The sequence below is a fragment of the Cavia porcellus genome, unplaced genomic scaffold (genome assembly GCF_034190915.1).
Source record: "Cavia porcellus strain 051 isolate PalLab524CR breed Dunkin Hartley unplaced genomic scaffold, mCavPor4.1 scaffold_33, whole genome shotgun sequence".
Lineage (NCBI taxonomy): Eukaryota > Metazoa > Chordata > Mammalia > Rodentia > Caviidae > Cavia > Cavia porcellus.
In genome coordinates this window covers 15,969,612-15,993,831 of record NW_026947516.1, presented here as the reverse complement: position 1 = coordinate 15,993,831, position 24,220 = coordinate 15,969,612, and the positions used below count along the sequence as shown (strand labels likewise).

General features: G+C 35.2%; 1 protein-coding gene across 4 annotated transcripts in view; it reads right to left on the bottom strand.

The window, feature by feature from the left end:
* Window positions 1-24,220, bottom strand: part of Glra2 (glycine receptor alpha 2) — a 216,490-nt gene that overhangs the window by 34,309 nt on the left and 157,961 nt on the right. For all 4 annotated transcript variants that reach the window (XM_005000505.3, XM_003463039.5, XM_063242735.1 and 1 more), the window contains one exon: window positions 18,813-18,962. In XM_005000505.3, the coding sequence (XP_005000562.1) occupies window positions 18,813-18,962 (150 nt within the window). The remainder of the gene's footprint in view (window positions 1-18,812; window positions 18,963-24,220) is intronic.

Sequence of the window (24,220 nt, the reverse complement as noted above, 5' to 3'; positions counted from 1 at the left end):
ACTTCAACATACATGAAGGTGTGGACACCTATTTTGAAGAGAACAAGAGACATTATAGCAGCAATTTAATTTTCATATTGTCTGGTTTTAAAGGCCTGTAATGCCTCCATTACTCTGTGCTGATCAGTTTTATACTATTTTGTTTTGTATGAATCTTGTGTGTGAAGATATAGACAACCATTTAGAAGAAAACAAGAGACATTCTGGTAGCCACTATAGATCTCCTGTTGTCTTGCTTTGAAATCTGTGTCACTTACATTGTTTCATCAGAATCTGATCTGCTTTGTTCTGTTTTGTTCTGTTTAGTTTTTCTCCTTTTTAAAAAATTAAATTAAATTAAATTTTAAAAAGCAGAGAATGGTGTACAGGGTCTGGGAGGAGGGGAAATTTGGAAGGTTTTGGTCAAGGGATGCAGTTTCAGGTATGCTGGATGAATAAATTCTGGGGATCTAATATATAGCTATATGACTATAGTTAAAATATTATATATAATATAATTGATATTTGAAATATGCTAAGAGATTATTCTTAAGTATTCTCAGCACACATACAAAAAGACAAAATGCCAGCTATGGGAGGCGATGACTAGGTTAAATTGCTTGATTAGGTTGTTTAATATGTATGTATACATATATTAAACTGTACTCTTATGTACATGGAATTTTTCCAATTATTCTGTAATACATCCGGGAAATAACATAAAGATATCAATGTAATGATGCATAGCACACACATGCACACATTCACACATAAACACACACACACACACACACACACACACACACACACACACAAACTCTTTTCCAGTCCTCACCAGGACATATACATACACACACTCTCATATACATTAATATGTCTAACAGAAACATAAGCTTCACAAAGTAGTACATATTTTTGAAAAGTAGGATGCATTGTGATATTTTATTTTTTGAAAAACACTGTCTGTGAGCCACTGAACTGACTTTCTGACCCCTAAGTCAACCACATCCACAATTAGAAAAGCTCTGTGTTAAATGGAATCAAGGATTGTTTTGCTATCAATATTCATTCATAAAATATTTACTGAAAGTCTACCAACTGATAAGAATGTGATAATCATGGAGAAATTAAAAATGAGGCCTTCAAATGCATGAAAGTTTGATGAATCAAATGTTGTGTTTGAATTCGTTGTAACTCATTAAGCTTAAGAAAGACTTTGATTTCACCCATCATGGTTGAAAAGGCACTTAGATTTCACCAGGGATTCAGCTAGGCTCTGAGACTTTCTACTGAGTCCTAGACTTTTTGTGTGCACAAATTTTCACTGATTTTAGTAATAAGATAGCCATTAATCCTTCCATGTCCTCAAGAGCTTCTCAAGAGAAGTAACTCTGTGCTATAAGATCCAGTGTTCAAAATTTCTGAATTTACTTTTCTACTTATCTGTAAACCGATTGCCTGTTTCTAGAACATAAATGAAGAGTCCATGGGTACAGATTACAAAGCTCTCAATTGTCAGACCCTAAAGGGTTATTCCAGTTTACTTTTCTATCATTTCTCATTAATATTTTATGCTTTAACAGTCTCTGTTCCCTCCATGTGACTCAGACTTTCCCATATGCTATTCTTTCTATCCAGCGATCCTGTTTGACTTTGAATTGCAATTCAGTGCAAATGATAGCCCCTTTAAGGAGGTTTTCTTCCCTTCTGATTTTGACCCCTTCTGTTAAGGTGTAACCACAAGTTTTCTTTATTTTCTCATAAATTCTTGTGTTTATTATGCTGATTTTTAATAACGCAGTTATGAGTCAAGAGACACACTGAACAGCAATTAATCAAATTAAAGTTTCAATTAAAGAAGCAGAAGATGTTTTACACAAGTATGAAAAAACAAATTACACAAAGAGCTCAATTATTCTAGGTAGGTGTCAATTCCTTTTCCCATAGATGTGTGCTAGGCTAGAATTCAGATACCAGTAGGCTGGGTTCTTAAATACATATAACTATACACATTTAACATGTCCCATGAATAAATGGCATAATTTCTAATTATTTAAGTCTGGGTATTTTTCCACTTTCAAACCCCTGATATATGAACTCTGAGTAGAAACCAGAAATTCATTCAACAAACGTGTTTTAGGTATTTGGTTAGTATGTACTAGAAATCATGCCAGGCTCTTCAGATCCAAATATGAGCAGGCTCTGCCATTTGGAAAATTTCAGGTGATATTTTCCTGAGGCTTTACCAATAAAAGCAAACAACAGGAGAACAGGTGAAGGGAAGAGGAAATATTTGATGAGTTCTGGAAGTGTGCAAGCTGTCATTATTTACATGCATAATCTTGCGTACTCCTAACTACAACCCCAATGGGAGACGATTTTATTGGATTCATTTTACAGATGAAGAAACTAAGATTCAAACTATTTACACCATGGCTCCAAATCACCTAGAAAACACAGCAGCAGCCAGAACGTGGACTCAGATGGTGGATCTGCTGGCCCTGACTTCATTTCATTATGCCATGCTTTTCTCCTGTATTCTTATTTGCATGTTTGAGGGGAAAAGTTATACATTTTTAAGAGCATGGTAATTCAGTGGCAGAGTTACTCTATAAAAGAATACTATAATAAACCATTTTGACAGAGTACTTGACTGAGATAAAGAATGCTAGTTTTGTGACAGGGATTTTTAAAACATCAATCTGTTCTAGAAACAGGAAGTATGAAACAGCATTGGATGATTCTACAGTATATTAAAACATCTGAGGTCTGGCAACCAAGAATTGAGTGTACAATATTCAGCAAACCTTAAAAACTACCTATAGATATCACTGCTAAACTACCATAATTTAAAGCACTTTATGCTTTTCAGAATAGTCATGATTATTTAGAACTATTTTTTTTCTGCTGTACATGTGGGCACGATGCATTGTTAACAAAGTTAAGAGCTTCATTCTAGCATGGATTCTGTTCCATTACATTTCAGATTGCCCATTCTTGGTGTATGGAAATATAGAGCTCAAAAAGGGCACATTCTTAGTGTTACAGGAAAGATGCTGCTTGGGGTTCCCACTTGGATCCCAATAGTAGAATGATAATCCTGGACTTCCAAATAGCTGCTGTTTACTTTTCTTAAGAAAAACAAAAACTGAGGATGTAGATTTGTGATACATCTTATCAAATGAAAAATAAGTTTATTGAGAATTTGGGAGCACTTTCTTATGTCTTAGTAATATGTCTTATTTGACTACATATTTCTATATATATACACTATAGAATGAACTATTTGAGGTATGTCACAATTTTTGAATGAAGAGGAATTGTTTTGGGTCATATATATGAGATGTGATCAAAATATATTATGAATGTTTATATTTAAAATGTTATTGCAGTAAAAGACACATTAATCCCTCTGAAAACATTCTCCTTGCCTCAAACACACTTAGACTATCATTCTTTTTTTTTTTTCCTTTTTATCGGTACCGGGGATCGAACTCACGACTGTCTGCTTACAAGACAGGAGCTTATGCCGCTGAGCTAAATCCCCAGCCCTAGATTATCATTCTTGCCACTTTCTGAAGCAGTTTTAGAAGTTCTTTTTGTGATTATCTCTACTAGGCACAGTAAAAACATTGTTTAGTGCTCCTGTTGAGAACCATCCATTGGAAAGGCAGTCTCATAAAAGCATTGCCATGTATTCTCATCCATCTTATTATTAGATTTGGCACAGGATGCCTTCTGGCTCTTCCTCCAAGTCAAGAGAACTTGAAAATTAAGCATTTTTTAAATTGATTCAAGACATGGAGGCAGGCATGACAGTACAACTGAAGATGTTCACAAAAGTGGTCTTCCAGACCTGCCTCAGAAAGTGGCTAGAATGATAGAATTTGTGTATTTGAAGTGAGGATGAATATTTTGAAGGGAATTAATGGCAATATGCCTTTTACTGTAATAAATTTTAAAAACTTAGACAATCACTGTTTTTTATCAAATCTTAAAACCTATAGTAAAGTCAATGTATGTAAGTAACAAAACTTCATTTTTTGTCTTCTTATTGTAATATTTTTCAAAAGGGCAAAAAATAAAGGCAGGCACAAGTTGGCTGAACTTGTGAACATCACTTCTTAAGCTTTAATGTGCTTGCACATCTAAGGAGCCTATCATAATACACATTTTCAGTCTTCAGTCTGTGGTAGGCGTAAGAGACTATGTTTCTAACAAGCTAGGTGATACTGATGCTGCTGGTCAGCAGATATTTTAAGAAACAAGGCATCAGAGCAGTAGTCCTCAAACTTGGCTGAACGTTGGAATCATCTGCAAAGCCTTAAAAACCCAAGAAGTCTGCTTTATATCTTTGGGTTGTGAAAAGTTCCCAGCCATTACTGATATGTAGCCAGGATTGAAAAACATGCTCTAATGGATTATTCATTTCCAGAAAATACTAGAAGTCATTTCTGTGTAACTTCTGTTACTGCAGAGTAAATCCAGTACTGTGAATAAAGTAGGAACATCGAATAACTTAATCTCCTAATATTTTCGCTCATGTTAACTTCTTGGAAAGTAATTAATTCATGCATCCAGCAGAATTCATGCCCTCGTTATTAGTGTAAAGAATCATATTGCATATCTCTTTTATGCTCTCTGGTGTGAATAAAAGAATTTTTCACAGAGTAAAAGAGACCATTTATAAGGAGGAAATATCTAATTAAAAGGAATTTGTGATTATCTCATCTTTTGGGATTATACCAGCTCTTATTAATTACTCTGGACAGAAGTGACTTTGTCATAAGCACTCATAAAAGTGAACTCTGCTTTCTGTCAAATACCTGAGTCTTCTGCGTGCACTGCATGTCTGTCCCTCAGATTTGAGTTTTTAAATCTTGCCATTCCTCATATTTGGGTTAGATGACCCCTTGCTGTGGGTGCCATCCCATGCATAGCAGTATGGTTAGCAGAATTCCTGGCCTCTGCCCACTAGATGCCAGCAGCACACATAGTCTCCACCCTGTAAATTGTGAGAACTAAAAATGCTTCTGTACATTGCCAAATGTTCCCTGGGGCAGGGGAAAAATAGCCCTGACTTGAGAACCACTGCTTTGGATCAAAGGAAGTCTCCACGTCACTGACACTTTCATCTAAACCTTATGTGTAGTAAATAAACCCTCTGGGTTCATCTGATGTAAATGAACACTATCTGGACAAGGTGGGAGGAGGCCATTGCCTGCATTGTCCAGTGAACACTGATCACCACCATAAGAAGTACAGTTTTCCTTACCTATTCGATTATTTAATCTCTGTGTAATCTATAGTTAACATTCCAGCACAAAATGAACTTTACAAATGTTACTTCCGCCTTCCAAGTAGATCTTCTTTAAGAAATGGAAGTACATTTCTTTTCTAGGAATTGCCACAACCACAATTATAGTTCTGTTCTTAACATTCTCTGTCCCATATTAGAATACTATGTACTTAGTTTTTCTCTTACTGATTTATAAAGTTGTATAAAAACAGGTTTCAAGTAGACACTCTATATCACTTAAGCATTCAAAAAATATGTTTGAACAAAAGAATACTAGGGCTCTCTAGCAGCTTAGTGAGACTTAAGAAGATAGGGCCATTTCCTTAATACCCACTCTTTCATGGATCCAAAATAATTTATTTTCTAAGTGTTTATATTTGTGTCTGATGCTACTTCATCAATCAGGTGGGAAATAACTCCAGCTTCACTTAATTGTGTTGTCCACAAATGAGTTTATTAAATATAAGAACAATACTCATAGTTGACAAAATACAAACTCACATCTGTCTAATGCAATATACTAGACTTCTATTTTATTCAGTTTGATATTTTTATGTGACTGTCCAGTTATGTTGAAATAACCCCTGTTTGAGTTATCATGAAGGATCATACAGCAATTAGGGCTAGAGAGTAAAAACATTTTCAAATATCTATAAATTGCCTTATAATATAATAGTAGATCTGAAGTCACAGGCTTGATTTCAGGAACATGAAGCAGTGGAATTGAATTATGGTGCCTGCTGAGTAGTTTGGAAAACCCAGTAGCACTGAAATATCTTAGACAACTGTATGGTGCCATAGATAGAATGTACTTATTTGTCAATAATTTGGAAAATACATTTCTCTGCCCTCAAGGATATCGCTTGTCCCTCTTACAACCTTTACCAAAGTGTGGCCACAAAAGATACTTTGGTCTTTGGTGAGGTAGTAGAGAATAGGGCTCAGAAGACTGTTTCTCATCAATCTTCTGTTCCAGGAGGAATTAAGCCTTAGTTTGCTTTACTTTGTTCTGTTCAAAACAACTCTGGGACAGTGAATTGCATGCAGGAGTTTTATTGGGGAGATAATATTAGAAGTGTATTTAGGGCGAAATGGGCCCAGGAAAGTAATAAAGTGTTTGGCTCACAAAGATTGGTAAATGGAGCTCAAACTTCTGTGACACTCAAGCTTAACCTACTAAGGGATGACAAAGATTGGTATTTAACCACCAACACCTAGCTTTCATTGGTTGGGGCCATTTCTTGACATTTACCTCCTGGCACATTTGCCCTACTTTGGGTGTGCATGCAACATTCTAAGTGGTCAGTAAGCACTCTGAGTTGTAAGAAACCATTGCTATTTGTGGAAGACTATAATGATTACCAAAGATGTCCATATCCTGATCCCTGGAATTTGAAAATATGTTACCTTCCTGGGCAACAGAGACTCATAGATGTGATTAAAGGGCTTGAGATGGAAAGAGGGACTTGCCTTATACTGGTGAGCCCAAATTAATCACTTGGATTCTGGAACTGGAGAATGTTGCCAGCTATGATCAGAAGTAGATGTCACTATGGAGGAAGGGTCAGTGAGTTGCAATGTTGTGACACTGAAGTTGGAGAAAGGGAATCAAAAGCCAAAAAATGGCAGTGACCTTTAGAAGTTTGAAAGAGCAAAAAATCACATTCTCCCCTCAGGCATTGTTATTTAAGTGAGCTGAAAATGGCTTCTGTATATTGACCTCTAAGTTGTTTGTGTTCACTCTTAAGACTTGTTAGTTCAACAGTCTGCCCACATCAAACTCATTTTACACTTTCTATTTTTTTAAATAAGCCAAGCAAGCAGTTTTCTCACCATCTAGAGCTTAGCTGCTTTGTATTACTCATGAATCTTTGCCTAGCATCTGCCAACCACTGATAAGCTTGTAATTTATTTTTATTTTTAATTTTTTCCAAAATATTTTATTAGTGCATATTAATCTTACAGAATACTGGGTTTCATTGTGGCATTTTCATACATACCAATAACATTTTGCTGATACCCATAATCCCATGACTTTAGAATCTTGTAAGCTTTAAGACCTTGAGGTGATCCTGCCCTCTGAAACTCTCTGACCCAAGGCTTCCTCTGTATTGCTGAGCACATTACCTAGACATTTGAATCCCCATCAGATCTCTACCCTAAAAATCCCCTCATCTTCTCTGCTTTTGGATAATAGCCCTTCCTTGTAATCCTGTGAAGGATTTCCTCCTCCTGCAATCTTGTCTAGTCATTACCAAGTTAAATTTGTTACTGCTTCTGGTCATATATTTTTTTGATAAACCAAAAATATCTCCATCACCTTTACAAACTTCCAGAAGCAATATAGCCCTTCCAACACCTCAATTTTAGGCCAGTGAGATTTGTGCTGGACTTCTGACCTTAAGAATTGTAGATCATATGTTTGTCTTATTTAAGCCACTAAGTTTGTGGTGATTTGTTGCCACAACAAGAAAAAAACATACATTACTATAAATAATTCAAACCACAAAGCCTTTTCATATTTACACTAGTTTAAGACAAGCTTTGCTAAAGTTATAGTGTGTGTCCCATATTTGGAAAGCTTGTTGCAGCAGAATTACTAAAAAAAAGTACCATAATGATCTGTGCCCATAAGGAGGAGCTTTTACATAAGTGTAAACTAATTATAAACTAATAGTGTGTTTAAATAGAATTGCTGAAGTGACATTTTCATGATCTTGTGCCTTATTCCAATCTCATCTTTTCTATACTGTGGTATTTCTACAGTTGCAACTTGTGAGTAGCATTCCACTATCTTGAAAACCTTTTAGTATCTCCTACTTGATGAACCTCAGAAGTCTTTCTTCCTGCAAAGTCCCATGATGCCAGCACTGATTCTTTATGCTGTGTTGAAAGCACCACATTGTTTGCATCTCCCTTGTAGGTCCATTTCCTATGTCTCTGACATGCTGTTGCTCACAGGGCTTTGTCCTTAGCTTCCTGTTTTTCCTTTCCTTTCCTGTACTGCCCCTTTCTGCCTTTTTTCACTCCTTCTGTGATCTGTCCTTTTCCCTCTTGGCCACTTTTCCTCTCCTTCTATTCTCATTCTCATCTATGTATACACCTCTATCTACATTCTGAAGGCTCTTCAACATGTTCACCTAACCCACTACTCTCCTGAGCACTGGTCTATCGCATGGAAAGCTCCACAGCCATGTTTCAATTTTCATTATATCGTACACTAAACTTAATACCTGCCTTCTGCCTCCCAACTCTGGTCTTTGTTCTGTAACACCACAATCTCTCTTGATAAAGCCATCCTCCTAGAACGCATCTTAGACTTGTTCCTCATTGCATTTCATGTGTTCAATTAGTATACGCCCCATTGATTTTGCTTTTTTATTTTTCTAAACATCATTTAACTTTTTGTCACCTTTCAGGCCCTTATCATCTCTGATTTTGATTGCAAGAAAACGTTTGTGATGTCTTTCTACTCCAGTACTGCTCTATTTGAAGCGTTTTCTGAAGTGCCCAAGTGGGTTTACTTTCCATAATATAAATCTTACCATTCCATCCCCCTATTTCAAAATGTTTAACGTCTCCCTGTTGCCTTCAGGAAGAAATCCAGCCTTCTTAGCATGGTGTAGAACCATTCTTTACTTAGCACCTGCTCAACTCTCCATTCTCCTATTTTGATACTCATACCTGAAGGACCCAAGGTATGGCTTGTTATCAGTCTTAGTGTGTTCTAGAAGACCCTGAAATAGAGATGTGAGTGCAAGTGGCTTATCTGGGAGGTTTATCAGGAAGCACTAATCGAAATAGGGGAATAAATCAGGACAAGGATAAACACCAATTTAGGTTGCACTGGTAAACAGGTTTTACTGTGGCCTAATGAGCCTAGTCTTACCAATATACAATAATCCTCAGAGGAACAACAGAACTAAGATATTTACCTCTACTCCTCCACTTCTATTGATGTAGAGTTGTTTCTTGAGTGTTAAGTCCTTATCATTTTCAACCTGCTTTGCAAAAGTTGAGCATGGTGCTGGAACCTGAGTAAGTTATCTCCCTCTCTCCCCACACCAAAGCAGAGCAGTAGGCAGCCGCTGGAATATATGGATGCAATGAGCAGCATAGGAATATAGTTGCTACATCAACGCCTATAAGAGAGCCTGTCTACCATACTTCCATATGGCTATCATCATGCATGTCATATGTACATAGAAAACATGGTCATTAACCTATGTTTCCCTAAACCATAAGTATCATAAGGATAGACTGTGTTTGACTTCATGAATGTCTCATAGCAGGTGTACAATACATTTACACTGAGTATGTGTACAAATGAATAGATAAATAAAATGAAATAATCTGAAGATATGAGATTCAAAGTAAGAGAAATAGGAAATAATACAGAGTGAAATAAAAAGAAAGAAAAATATTATCAGATAAGAAGGAAAGTAGTAAAGAAAATAGGTATAATGGGAAATAGCCTGAAAGAATCAGAGGGAGACACTAAAAAGAAAGGTTTCATTTGTAAAGCTACTTCTGCAAATAACATTGCATCTTGCAAGAGAGAATCCCATATCACAAGCCCTAACATAACAGTCTGTCATAATACCTAACAAAATGAAAAATACTTGGAAGAAAATGCCTTAAAACACAAGTCTCATGTTCCTGGTAATGTGGAGATTACAAAATAAAATGACATTTATTTATTCTAGATGACTTTTACAACTAAGTCTACATTCCTAATCCATGCAGGTCTGTTGAAGCCTGATCTAAACTCTTCAACCTTTAAGTTAAAAAACAAACAGGCTTTCTGCCTCCCTGAGGAAGCCGTTACAAGCTCTTCAACACCATACTTGTTAGAGAAACAGTTGTTACCTTAATTAATGATCTATGAAATCTCCTTTAAACAGCTTATGCAAACAGGTTGTAAAATATGGAAAATTATAAATGATAAAAGAGAACACACCATTTTTCTAGGTTCTTCTTGAAATGAAGGAAATAAGACACAATTATGGGATTTCATTTCCAAAAATAAAGTAAAAGGGAACCTGTAAAGATTTAGAATCTTAGTAAGTCTTTTACAAAGTACCTTGTTTTCTATTTATTAATCTTCCAGTGGCTGGTTTCCAAACATGGAATAAACCCCAAGGGTTAATGTCTTTCCATGACTGTGGCAAAGCATGAAGCGATCATAGCATTGCTATTACTAAAAGTCATGATGAGTTTTCTCTGGAGTGTCACTAGTCATCCTGTATTTGTTATAAAAGTGAAATCTCAGGTCCTATCCTGACCTAATAAATCAGATATCTCAGGCTAAGGGTCAGAAAACTGGGGCTTACCTAAGTCTATAGCTGAATCTCATGTGCACCTAATTTTGAAATGCTATGGCCAAGAGAAGGGTGATCAAGGTATGGTGTGTATGCCAGCACCAATCTATGAACTTTTTGTTGTGGTCTGCAACTGTAGAAGTGTAATTTTTATGGATTTCTCTCAATTCCTGTCTACTCCAGGCTAATATAAGGAATAAGACTTCCTATATGAGGATCTCAGTTTTAGTAACAAATGAAATTTAAAGTATCCATTAGATTTGTTTTAGAATGGATAAAACCAGTGTAGGTTAATACTGTCCTACTACCTTCCCTTTCTGATTCTTCCCATTTATCTGTTGTTTAAACACTACAAATAAAGCCACAAAGTCAGCATTTCATTCATATGTTTGAATGGTTGTCTCTAGGAAAACAGAAACATATTTTCATGCCCAAGGAGGATGAACGCTAGTCTAGCTGAAGAGATTCTGAGACACTGACTGAATTATACTTTATAGAAGTGAAGCCTCATAGATTTAAATAATCCATTTCTGGATGATCACTGGTATTGAGTCCTATTAAAACTGGAAGACTTAAGACTCTTGAAACATTGTAGAGGAAGCAGGCAGTATAGCACTTCTGCACTTAAACCATTGGGGCCAGGGGATTCTTTTAAGTTATTCTCCTACATGGGACATTTCATTGGGGTTTCTAGGTTAAAGCCTGGTTAAAAAAAACATAAGTAGCTCACTGTACTTCAAAGTAGTTCATTGTCTAGTTCTCTTTTATGACTTAATGGGAAGATGATTAGTTGAGATAAACATTCATGTACTTCTAGGTATAATATCCTAAATATTATTTTTCAATCCTATTTCAGTTATATATACTCGCATAAGACAAATAGGTAGAAAGTGATACATGTTATGAAAAGAAACAAATCAGGTGTTGGATCAGGAAATGATCCTTTGGGAGTAAACACTTTAGTTATGATTTACAACCTAGAGAAAAGAGAGGAGAAATAAAACTATATAAAATGATTACTGAATTCTCATTTTTTCAAATTACTGTCATCTAAGACATTTTGATCAATGTTGAACATTCTTATTTAATCAGGTTAAGAGGCCATATATCTTCTTGGAAGTGGGGGCTGTGTGTTAAATAGTCTGAAACAGTGAGTGCATTGTTATCATTCTTTTAAAATACAGATTGTCATTAGGTGGGCTTAAAGCCATAACCACATTCTCAAGCAGCTACAATTTCTGTTTAGTCACAGAGAATAAATAAAGAAGTCAGGGCTCTCTGAGTAACTGGAGATATCTAAAATCTGGCACAAAGCCAGAAGTAGGGTAAAGGCAGGTGACACCTTAAAATCCATATAGTAGAGTTTTCCACACATTGTGTAAAGAATTTAAATTGGAATTTAAATTTTAAATTTAAATTTAAAAACAGGAGAAATAACATAAAAATAGGGTTTTACCACATAGACCTAGGGTGTCTCTGACTAATATAGTGGATTTGGTCAATTCTATCAGTGAAGATTTTGGTATGATTGTTTCTGAGAGATTACTTTGATAAAATAGATAGTGACTGCTTTGTGAAATGTAGAAGACACGATCAAAGCAAATATACCCAGTTTCAAATCGCCTGGCCCCTCCTTGAAATGACCCCATTTCATAATTTGATTGTTCAATAAACACCAGGCACTCTTCTCATGCTTGCAAATGTAATTTCAGGCTCTCTCTCAGTAGATGCTTGAATAAATCTTATTCCCATTGTCTCTTTGGGAAATAATCCATTCTTTTTTGTTTCTTATACCTCTGAAAGAATCAATGTGTGTCATGTTTCAGAGGTCAGTTTGCTGGTGGGAAATTAAAAGAAGTGATGTTTAGCATTGTGATTATGGAAAATTTTAAAATGATTTGTTTGTATGTTTTTTAACAGCCTACAACTAGCTAGGATTTCTGCTAGCTAATTAATTTAATAGTTCATGACCAGCTGGGCCTGAATGAGTAGAAATAAAATAGCCTTGGGAACAAAATTGAGGGCATGCTAAAAGTTCCACTACTCAAGATAAATGAAAGTTTGATGCAATATTTAAAAATAATTATTAGTGCAAAAAATTAATGGTAAACAAAATATCAAACTTATAAATAAAAGCAGGATCTGACCTGTACTTGTCTGACTTTCCTCACCACACCTATGTCCTGGTCCTAATCCACTAGTATTTTTAAAAACAGCAGAGAAAGTATTAGAGTTCATTAGAAATATTTTAAGTCTATATGTTGAACTGGGTTGTAAAAACACAAAATTTACACTGAATAGGGCATGCACAGTTTTTAAGTTCAAAGACTCTGGGGACTGCTTTCCTGTGTGACTTTAGGTGCCTTACTTAACCTCTCTTGTTTTTAGTTTCCCCACCTGTAACGTGGAACAAAAATGCTACATTACTGGTAGGATGACCACTTAATTTATCTGAATAAAAACAGTCATTTTAGTAGAAAAATGACATTAACAGACTTTGCAGCACTATAATATTGATTATTATAAAATAAACTATTATCAAACCATAAGACAATTATAGATTCATATTATACAAAAAAATGACAGAAGTACTCAATCCTGAGCATTCAGATGCTTAAGAGCAAGACTGTAAAGCTTCTAGTTTTTGTTGTTTCATGTTCATGGAACCTATGATTTTTCTTGATTTCCACTGACCCCACGAAGAGATGGCCTGTTGGCTTCATGGATTTTCCATGGCAAGCCACTCACCAAGCTGGCATTCAGGTGGCCAATAGGAGAACCAATGCCCCATCTCTGCCAAAGACCAAAAGAAAGAATCATCTATCCCTAACATTTTGTATTCATGTACATTTCATTTTATGAGTAAGCACCCTGAAAACTACCCTGGAAAGGGGAGTGTTAGGTAACACTATCTCTGGGAAACATCAAGAAAGAGATCAGGGATCATTATTGTTTTTTAGGTTTCACCATATGTTAAAGTTAAAACTCATTTATTTCATGTTACACTTTGTATCTAGATGTCCCCCAGAGCCTCATGTGGTAATAGATGGGGAGTTTCAAAGGATTAGGATCTCTGAATGTGGATTAAAAGTGTGATACTGGGATTAAAAGTGTGAAGAATGGAAGCCCCACCCTGGGTGTGGGTGGTATCAGTCAGTAGGCTTAAAGCCTGGATTCCATAGAAAGGGAAAAACAGAAGTCAAGTTGCTGCTTGCGGCCTTCTGCCTATAACGCCATGGATTATTTCTCCTCTCTAATGCCCCTCTGCCATACGACTCTGCCTTGGAGCCAGCTGACTATGACCTGAAACCTCTACATGTTGTGAACTAAAATAAACCTTTCCTGCTTTCACTTGTGGGTGTTGGGTATTTTGTCTCAGCAATGAGAAAAATAACTAAGGCACTGCATATTCATTACCCCACACTAGAGAGGTCACACCAAAACAGAAGTCAGATGTATAAAGTGGAAGTCAATAAACCCATTTTTCTCTTTTAGTACTGGAGATTGAACCATAGGCCTTTGCATCTGTCATTTACAGTGACATATGGAGGGTCTGTAGTGTGGGCAGTAAGAGTTTACCAACTATCAAGGAATATAGAAATGTAGAGTTTATTGATGCACTACAAGAGAGCAATGGGCGAGGTCCACGAGGCTGTCCCTCAGAGTGAGAGGCTGGGATTTTTATAAGGGATTGACAATGTAGTAAAGGGTCTTAATTAGCAAATATATGTATTCATTTTCCAAGGAATCTTTTTCCTTCTTAATCTTCCAGGAAGACCCGCATTGTAATTGTAATCAAAGTTGTACATCTAAGTTGCAAATTGGCAGAGTCATTTACTTTGGCCTCACAGAAGTTCACTTCTCATTGGAAGGAATATTTTTTTATCTCATGTTGGTTTGTGGCAGTGTATTATCTCATTACTGTTTAGGAGTATTTGTCAGGATTGTTTTAATGGTAGGGTTTTGTCAGCACTCAGCTACACACCCAACTCTGTCTTAAATTTTTTAAAATTTTGAGGTAGGGTCTTACTAAACACCAAATTGCCCTATCTGGGCCTAACCTTGTGATCCTCCTGCCTGGCATGGTGGCACCACATCCAGAAAGTTTATTTTAATGAAATTATTAATAAAATATTTTGTTTAAAATAAAGAACCTGTGGGATAAGTACTAAATCACACAAGTTACTGGTATAAAACAGGATTTTCCTACATAAAGTAGGCTCTGTCTGTATAACTGTACTGTTCCAAGAATTGTAGTGGAGATTAAGTAAGTGCTATATATAATGTGTTGAAAACAGTGCTTGGCATGTAGTAAAGCCTCAGTGAAAGGTCCTGCTGCCATTTGTTTCTTATCATGGTTCAGCCTCTAAAAATTGATAATCTCTGCCTTTCCCTAGGTACAAATAATTTGGAAATGACTTTTTCTTTTTTCTTTTCAAAATTTAGTCATCAGTGATAACTAGGAGCCTTGACTACAAAGATCAAGCATGATTTGTTTTACTCCCTTCCTTCCCACTACCCAACTCATAACCTTAGTCATTCAACTTAGTGTTTTAAACATTAATTTTGAGATCTCCAAACTCAAAAAAATTTCTAGGTAAAGCATTTACCTTTGTCAGTACTTAAAAAATAAACAAAGCAGTTTTTCTGTCAACTAGTATCTCTAAAAACTCTCATGTAATCTTTAGTAATTTAGTAATGAGTGCACTGTAGCACCCATATCTTCCCTTTCCTCAAACAGCTCCTTTGGTATCTTTGAAATTCTGGTCAGTAATTTCACTATTAATTTCCTTTATAGATGCTGTTATCTACCAGCACCTTACCACAGTTTCTTATTAGTTAATGACTTCAGCCCCTACATCCCTCTTGACTCACCACTCAGTAATACTCAGGGAGAAGAAGTGTATCTATATGGTTTATTGATCTCATCCTAGACCTCTCTATTTCTAGACTACTTGTCCATACTTTTTCCTGTTTCCAACCTTAGTCATGTACTCATACCGCCATAACCTTTTTTTTAATCTTAGTTTCCTGTGAAGAGCCAGTATCTCCTTCATGTTCTTCCTCATCTACCTGATTACTGGTTCCTCATTATGACCACTCCCTTGTGAACCTCTTTAACTCTTTCTTTCATACTTCCTGCCTTCCATTCTTCCTCCAAACTCTATCATACTCTTTGTCCTCTTTCTACTTTTTTACTCAGCAAAACTATAATTGTAGTTAACTGGCTGTACACTTAGGTACCTGAATCTGAGTCTGAAGGGTTGTTGGAGTTAAACACTCGCTTGCTGATTCTTCACACTGTAAATTCATAACCATAAATTCCATGTGTACACATCACAGTCTTTGTCTGAGTATTCTGACTCCATCTATCTTAGGGTTCTGGTTTTGTAACTGTAAAACTGCTATTTACTATATATACTTTTCCCCACAATCTTTCTACAGTCCTTTCCACAGTAAGTCTCAGCCGATTAGTTGGAAGGTCCTACATTTTACATTATAAAATTGACCAACTAACCAGCATCTTCCATTTTGGCTATACAGTGGTGAAGCACATGGACTCTAGAAACAAATTTTATTTAGAATTCTGCTATGCCATTTCTTGGCTCAAGAGCATGGACAAATTATACAATGTTTCTGTGTTTTAGTGTCTTCATCAATGAATTGTCAATAATTTAAGCATTTAAAGTGAATGAAATACATGTCTTATATAACACCAATTTTTTTGAACTGGATTTTATTCTTTCTCACTTTCTCAAGACATTTGTTCTTGAAATTATGCTCTGCTTTCTTCGAAGTATTAATGTCTTCTTTTTCACTTTGTCAAACATGTTCTTTCATCTTTTATATTGGAAAAATCCTTCCACGAACAAGAATCCTCTTCCATACCACCTTCTGTGCTCCCCTACCCAGCAGAAGCAATTGCAAGTGATATCTAAGGTCAATCAGTTTCCTTTATTCTTTTTTCTGTTCAACTTACTCTAGACAGGCTTCCTAAATGATAGAGTGCTCTATTCTCAGAGCCATTTAATTTCCATTCTCTCAGCGCGTGATTTCATTCAGTTTTACAAATCTAAAATATTATGTGCTTGATGGTCATTCCCAAATATATTTCTAGATTTTCTTTCTTACTCAAGCACATATATTTATCTAATTACTTGCAAGCTTGTCTCATAGGCATCTAAACTTCTTAGGGTAAAAATGTGATTCCAGAATTATAGCCTAAATCTAGCTCTCACAATAGTCCCCATCTTAAGAAATAGTAACACCAACCACTGAGTTGCTTAACCTAAAAATTTGTGACTTATAGTCAATTTCTTTCTTTTGCTTATCACCTCATATGAAATGAATCAGAATGACCAATTGGTTTTACCTTCAAAGCATAACAATTAGATGTACGTTTTATTAAAGAATTGGGTTTTGCCTGTACTGTTCAACAATGTAGTCTAAAGATTGATGATGCTTGGCACATTCTAGTAGAAAATAAAGCAACCATTTGTGGAATGAAACCTGAATCTGACCATTTCCCTCCATTCTTATGACCAGTGGCTTAGCTTAAACCAATACCATGTCTTACCTATATTTCTGTTATAGCCCATAACCTATCTGCTGCTACTCTTCACTATAGGCTAAATAGCCTATTTGTAATGTTAAAACTGCTGAAGGTATTCTATTCAGTTAGAATAAATTAAATCTTTTGTACTTACCTGAAATCCTTCACGTGAACCATAATTCCCTATTGCTCTAATATATTATTTACTTCTTTATGTCTCTCATTTTCTACTGTATTCCATGAATACCTTGGCTTAGCATAATAGCTATTCAATAAATTAATGAATGAATACATTTTTATTGTTTTTTGAGATGGGGTTTCACAATGCAGTCCAGGCTAGCCTTGGAGTAGCTATGTAGCCCGTGCTGGCCTCAAACTTACGGCGATTCTCTTGCCTCAGTCTCCCAGATGCTGGGAGGATATATGTGCATATTAGTTTGTTGTCCGTAGGCTGCAAGGGGACAGAATGTTCTAAAATGTAGCAGTGAATTAGAGGCAGGGCAGGCAGCTGGATATATTTATCTTTTTTTAGAGTATGTGCAGGATACAGTCAGGACTCAGTGAGCTTACATGTGTAAATCTCTCAATGTAAGTCATATCTAACAGCAAACATGCAGCTTTACATTTAGATATTTGGAAGCATTTAGTTTGACAGTGAAATATTTTTGCATTTGCTACAATGTAGCAGCATATAATTGTGGCTTCAGCAGATTTAATTTATTAAATTTTAGAGGACACAGATTTTTGGAAAGTCTAGTCTATTGTGTGTAAGATTTTAATTTTGTTCTCTAACAACATTATTATATAGGTAACATTCTCTATATCAAAGGATATATTTCTATACCAGAGTTTGAAACAGAAGATAGATGCAAGAATTCTGATGTTCTATATGGAACTGGGTTATAAATCAAAGCAGTAATTTTCAAATATGTCCCCACACTGGAATTGCCATGGAACTACATGATATCTGTTGTGTCACATCTTGAAATTGGTATTTAATTGTTTGATGTGGCCAAAATTTTGGATTTTTAAAAAAATTTCAAATGCAAACAAGTTTGGAAACTCCTTTACATTTCAAATTTCAAGTCTCTGGATGGTGCAAAGGTTAAGTTACTTCATTAAAGTTTAAATTGAGATAATGAGATTGGTCTAGATTTATCAAGTTGCAGTCTTTATGAATATGTCAGTATTTGCATAAAACTGGAGCAAATGATAAAAAAGTCAATCAAATCAGTTATATGCACACACAATCTTGACACATAAATGATCAGTATTCAAAATAGGATTTTAAGTAATTTTGTCATGTTGATTCTTCATACCTAGTTGCCAGATAAAATACAGACAGCCCTATAAAACTTTGCATTTCAGATAAACAAATATTTTAGTATAAACACATCCCATGCACTATTTGGGACATACTTATACTAAATATTGCTTCACATCCATCCATTCAAGTTTACCCACATGCCCCCTATTTTTATTTGATAAACTGGAAAATTATGCCCAAAAGTTTTAGGGAATGACATGAGCCATAATTAATTGTGCTAGGAAAAATCATAACAAAAATTAACTTCAACTTCTTGCTCATTCTATGTTCTTGTTTTCTAAGATACATTGCCTGTTAACCTCTACATGACTTTGTATTGAGGGCTAACTGTACCTTATTCTGCCTCTTCTGTCTTCTTCGGAGACGCAGGAACTCTTTGTGTTGCCTGGAGACAAAGTTCACTGCTGCATATTCCAGTAAGGCTGCAAACACAAACAGAAGGCACACCGCCATCCAGATGTCAATCGCTTTTACATAGGAGACCTGGAGGGGGAAGGAGGGGAGGGGTAGGGAGGGTGGGGGAGAGAGAGAGACAGAGAGAGACAAACTATGAGGCAGTGGTACTCTGAAACTCTGATAGCTTTCAGGGAAACCAAATTCATAATAGTATGAATAGCAGAATAACCTTGTTTCCTCGATCAAGATTTTTTTAGCCTTTCCTTAAGAAATTATGTAAATTAATTTGACTAGTGCCGTAATAAACAATCTGAATGTCCATCAGTAGAGGAATATGTAAAGAAAATGTGGTATATATATACAGAATGGAATCCTATTCAGCCATGAAAAGATGGAATTCTGTTATTTGCATCAATATGGATATAACTGGAGGACATTATGTTCAGTGAAATAAGTCAGGCACAGATGGACAAACACCACATGACCTCCTTCATAAATAAAATTGTAAAAACTTGATTTTGTACACGTTGAGAGTATAACTGTGGTTATTCAAGACTGGGTAAGTGGAAGATATTGGTAAAAGGTGGGTAATGGATATGATGTTATAGTAAGAAGAAATAAATTCTGATGTACTATGGCACAGAGGGTGAATAAAATTAACCATAATACATTATATGTTTAATGTATTAAATAGAGGAAAAGACTTTGAATGAACTTTCCATAGAGAATTATAAAAATTTAATGTCATAGATATTCTAATCACCCCAAGGTGATCATTATTCCATATACACATGAATTTAACATCTCATTGAGGGTGGAGCTATAGTTTAGTGATAGAGCACACACTTAACATATGTGAGGCCCACAGTTCAGTTTCCTGCACCATAAGGAAGCCCTAAAACATCAAATTGGACCTCATAAGTATGTAGAAATATTATATGTTAATCAAAAATTTAAAAGATTATAATATTAAAAATGTATCAATTCTTCTGAGAATTTTTTGAACAGAGCAGTGACAGTCACAAGCCTTCCCATCTCTTTTTGTCCAACTATTTCAGCATAATCCCTAGCTCAAGTAGCTTCATCATTGAGACAGCTCCAAAGATAATAACATTTCCCTAATGAGAATGGATTTCTAAGTCTTCTTACCACAAAAAATAAGTATGAGGTAATGCACATGTTAAACAATTCAATGTAGCCATCCCACAATGGGTAGATATATTAATATATCATGGTGTATATTTTTTCTATTAAAATTCAAAGATTTCTTTAATGAAGAAAAAAAGCAAAATTTCTAGAATAAAATAATGTGATCACTATCATAAAACTTCTCCCTTTTATTTTTCTTAACAGTTAAAATGCAATATTTTTAGAATAATTCTAAACATGAATGAGAAATAATCTCTATATTGGCCTTATGCCAATTTGTAGTTTCTTTTTTTTTTCATTCTGAAATGTTACATAGGGACATAAATATTAAGCAGAGAAAATGACAGAATGACCTTCAAAATGTGCATGGGAATACACTTCCTTGTCCACATTGTCACTGTGATATTGTAGACTGGCTCTGTCTCAAATCAGCTCTTACACTTTATTTCAGTGGATGTAGGTCAAAATCTAAAGATTTAAAACTTCAGTAACATAATATTTTCAAGGCTTTGGTCATTTGCCTCAAAGAAATCCCAAATACCATAGAAACTATTGGTTTGGAAGGCATATGCCTTCGTCTTTATACAAAATTCTTTTCTCTATTCACAGGGTGAGAAATATGTAATTTGGAATACATGTCACTTAAGCTTTTTCCATGCCATCACAGTTACGACTAGGACCTCCAGGAGGGCTTAGGAAATTTTCCAGCTACATCATCTTCTCCATGGACCTTTCTTGGGTCCTATACCTGACACTGACTCTTGGTGTTCCAGTGAGTTGAACAAGCAAATAGAAAATTTTAAATATAAAAATTAAAGAATGGTTAGTGTACTGCCCTTCTCCATTATAGAACAATCATTTATATTTAGTAATCTTATCATTTATCTCTCTCACTTATTTGTATACATGGAAATCATGATCTTGACCAGTTTGTTCTTGACTTTCCTGTTTTTCAACCATTAGCAGGGCCAATGCATCCATACTGCCAACACCTCCCAGAGATTTTCATAGAAACCAGAGATAACTACATCATCTTCATCTTAGTTGATAATTTTTGTTTCTGTTTCCTCTCTACATCATCAGCAGTTGTCTTGCTTTGTCTCAAAACCACAGCTACTGTTCACTGTTGCTACCTTAGTGAATGCATATTTCTAGACTGTGCCATTTTGTACTCATAAGCCTTAATCACACTGTTTCCAGAATCTGCTACCTGCAAGAGGAAGAGTTACCAATCTCAATATGAAAATACAAAAATATTCACCATTATTTTCACTGTGTTGAATCATTTGGGGATGTGATCCCCAACTAAATTCCCATAAAATCCAGAGGTTTTAAACTCAGTTGTACACTCCATCCTCCAAGTGTTTTCTAATAACAAGAATTGAAACTTAATCAGCCTATCACTTCCCTGTAACAGCTCAGGATTTTTCTTTCTTTTTTTTTAACTTTTTTTATTTTAAAGAGATTAAGACAAAGAGTACAGAACAAAGCAGATCAGAACAGAACAATTAAGCAACACAGTACTTCACGACAAGACAATCCGATATTAATAGTGGCTACTTTACTGTCTCGTTCTTTGAAATAGTTGAGTGTACCTTCGCATATAATACTATCAAACATATACATCTCATTCCAGAAAGAATGGCCAGGATCAAGGAAACTACCAACAACAAATGGTGGAGAGGCTGGGGGGAAAAAAAAATGCTCCTGTACTGTTGGTGCAAGTGTAGACTGGTGCAACCATTGTGGAGGTCACTCTGGAAATCCCTCAGAAATCTGAGATTGGAAATCCCATTCTACCCAGCTATTCACTTCTAGGCATATTCCCAGAAGAACCCAAAACATCATACCACAGTGATATATGCACACCCATGTTTATAGCAGCATAATTTGTAATTGCCAGATCTTGGAAACAACCTAACTGTCCATCAACCGAGAAATGGATAAAAAAGTTGTGATATTTCTATCCAATGGATTAATACTCAGCTGTAAAGGATGATCACATTGAGATATTTATACATAAATTGGCACAACTTGAGACCATACTCATAAGCGAAGTAACTTAAACTCATATGTATAAAATACCGTATAGTCTCCTAGGGTAAGAAATGGTAAGAGTACATAAGATTTTATGGTAACGATGATTCCCCATTACATTGCTTTAAAGCCTTATAATGTTTTCATTCATTAGTTGGAATGGTTTTGTTCTGTTTTGTTTTATTTTATTATGTGTGATGGTATGAACAGCTATTTTGAAGAAAACAAGACATTATGACAGCCATTGCTAATTTAATATCATCTTGCTTTGAAGTCCTACCATGCTTTTGTTCTTCTGTTTCCATTGGTTCTATCATGTTGTATCTTATTAGATATTAATATGTGTAGGAGATCATATAGTAACCATTGTTCATTATCTGTTATTTGGTTCTGAATGTCCTGTAATACTTTCATTTTTTGAATGGTTTTATACCATTTGTAATTTCTATCAATGTACTGATCCTAACTGACATGAAAGTAACTCTAAATGCTTTAAACTCTCAGTTCAAAAATATTCAACTGAATTAAAACATCAAACTTCAGACTTGGGAAGGTATCTAGTTGAAAAGGAAATTTTTGCTACCCATCAATGGCTGGTTAAGTGTTTAGTAGATCTTATAATATGACAAAACAAATACTGAAGGTCAATTATTTTTACTTACAATGGGAAAATATACCTCATCTCACTCAATTTATAGTTATTCAATTAAGGGGAAAAATAAAATTGTAACATTAGACACCACACCTCAAAAGACATTTCAACTTTCAGGCTATGTGTTATATTCAATTCTATCTTTATATAGGATTTTTAATAGTTATCCTTAATGTCAGCCATCATATTTATTATACATGTATTTATTTTTTAACTCTTATTTTTCAGACACAGTATTTTGGTATATACTTCTGGCTGGCCTTGAACTCACTATATAGCCCAGCGTAGTGGTGATCTTTCTGCCTCAGCTTCCTGAGTGCTGGGATCACAGGCTTGCACCGCTATTCCTGGATTAATTTTTTAACTATTGAAACAAATGTATTAAACTGATTTGTGATGTGGAAACTGAGATACAGAGCAGTTAAATTGTTACTCAAAGTCATAAAACAAGTGACAAGGCAAGACTAGAATCAGAACTCAGTTGCCCAGTGGAATTTTCTTTCTGAACAGACACAAACAACCCCAGTATTAGAATTATACAGTTTGTATCCTGCATTTCCCTTTGACGTGTATAGTGAGTATTTACTACACTGATTAACCTTTTCTAAATCATAATTTTGAATGCTTGCGTAATAGTCCATGCCATGATTAATCGTTTCATAGTATAGGACACTTTATGTTCTATTTCATTTCCGTGACTGAGTTTTGCCTTTATGAACATTTTCTCCCCAAATTTTGATTCTCTTTTTGATTATTTGCTAGACCAAATTTTAGATGAATTACATGAGTAAACAAAGCTAGGCTCTTAACTTCAAAAGTTAACAGTAGTAAAAACAGAAACTCTAGAAAGAGATACCCCAAACAAGAAGCATTGCTTTGCTACCATTTCTCTAATTACTCCAAGTTGTTTTACCTCTTTGACTAATTCCTCAAATGTAAATAAAACAAAACAGAACAAAACCATTCCAACTAATGAATGAAAACATTATAAGGCTTTAAAGCAATGTAATGGGGAATCATTGTTACCATAAAATCATAGCACCTGCCTCATAGAGTTATTATTTGGATAAAGGCATTTGGCTATTTGGCTACATAAAGAAGACAAAAATTAACAAGGAAAATAAAAATTACCCACATCCCTAATATAATCTGGTTATTATTTTTAAGGTCACCTCCTGAATTTTATCATTTGTCTTAGACAATTCAAACTATTTGTCAGTCCCATGGATGTTCTGGCAAAATGTTTCAACACTTGGTCATCTCCAGCCCTTTGAATGTGTTACTCTTCCTACTTGTGATACTCATTCTCATTTTTCCTATTTAATGGACTCCTCATAATTCCTCAGAACCTGACACAAATACCAACTGTCCTGAGCTTTACTAACCTCCCCCCTTCTCCAATCTGGGTTATAGGCTATTTTTCTTTATTCTCTTATTCTTTTCTATTGAACTTGGCTGTTTCTTCTTAGTTCATTTGCTTCCATGACCATATCAATGGTCTAAAGGG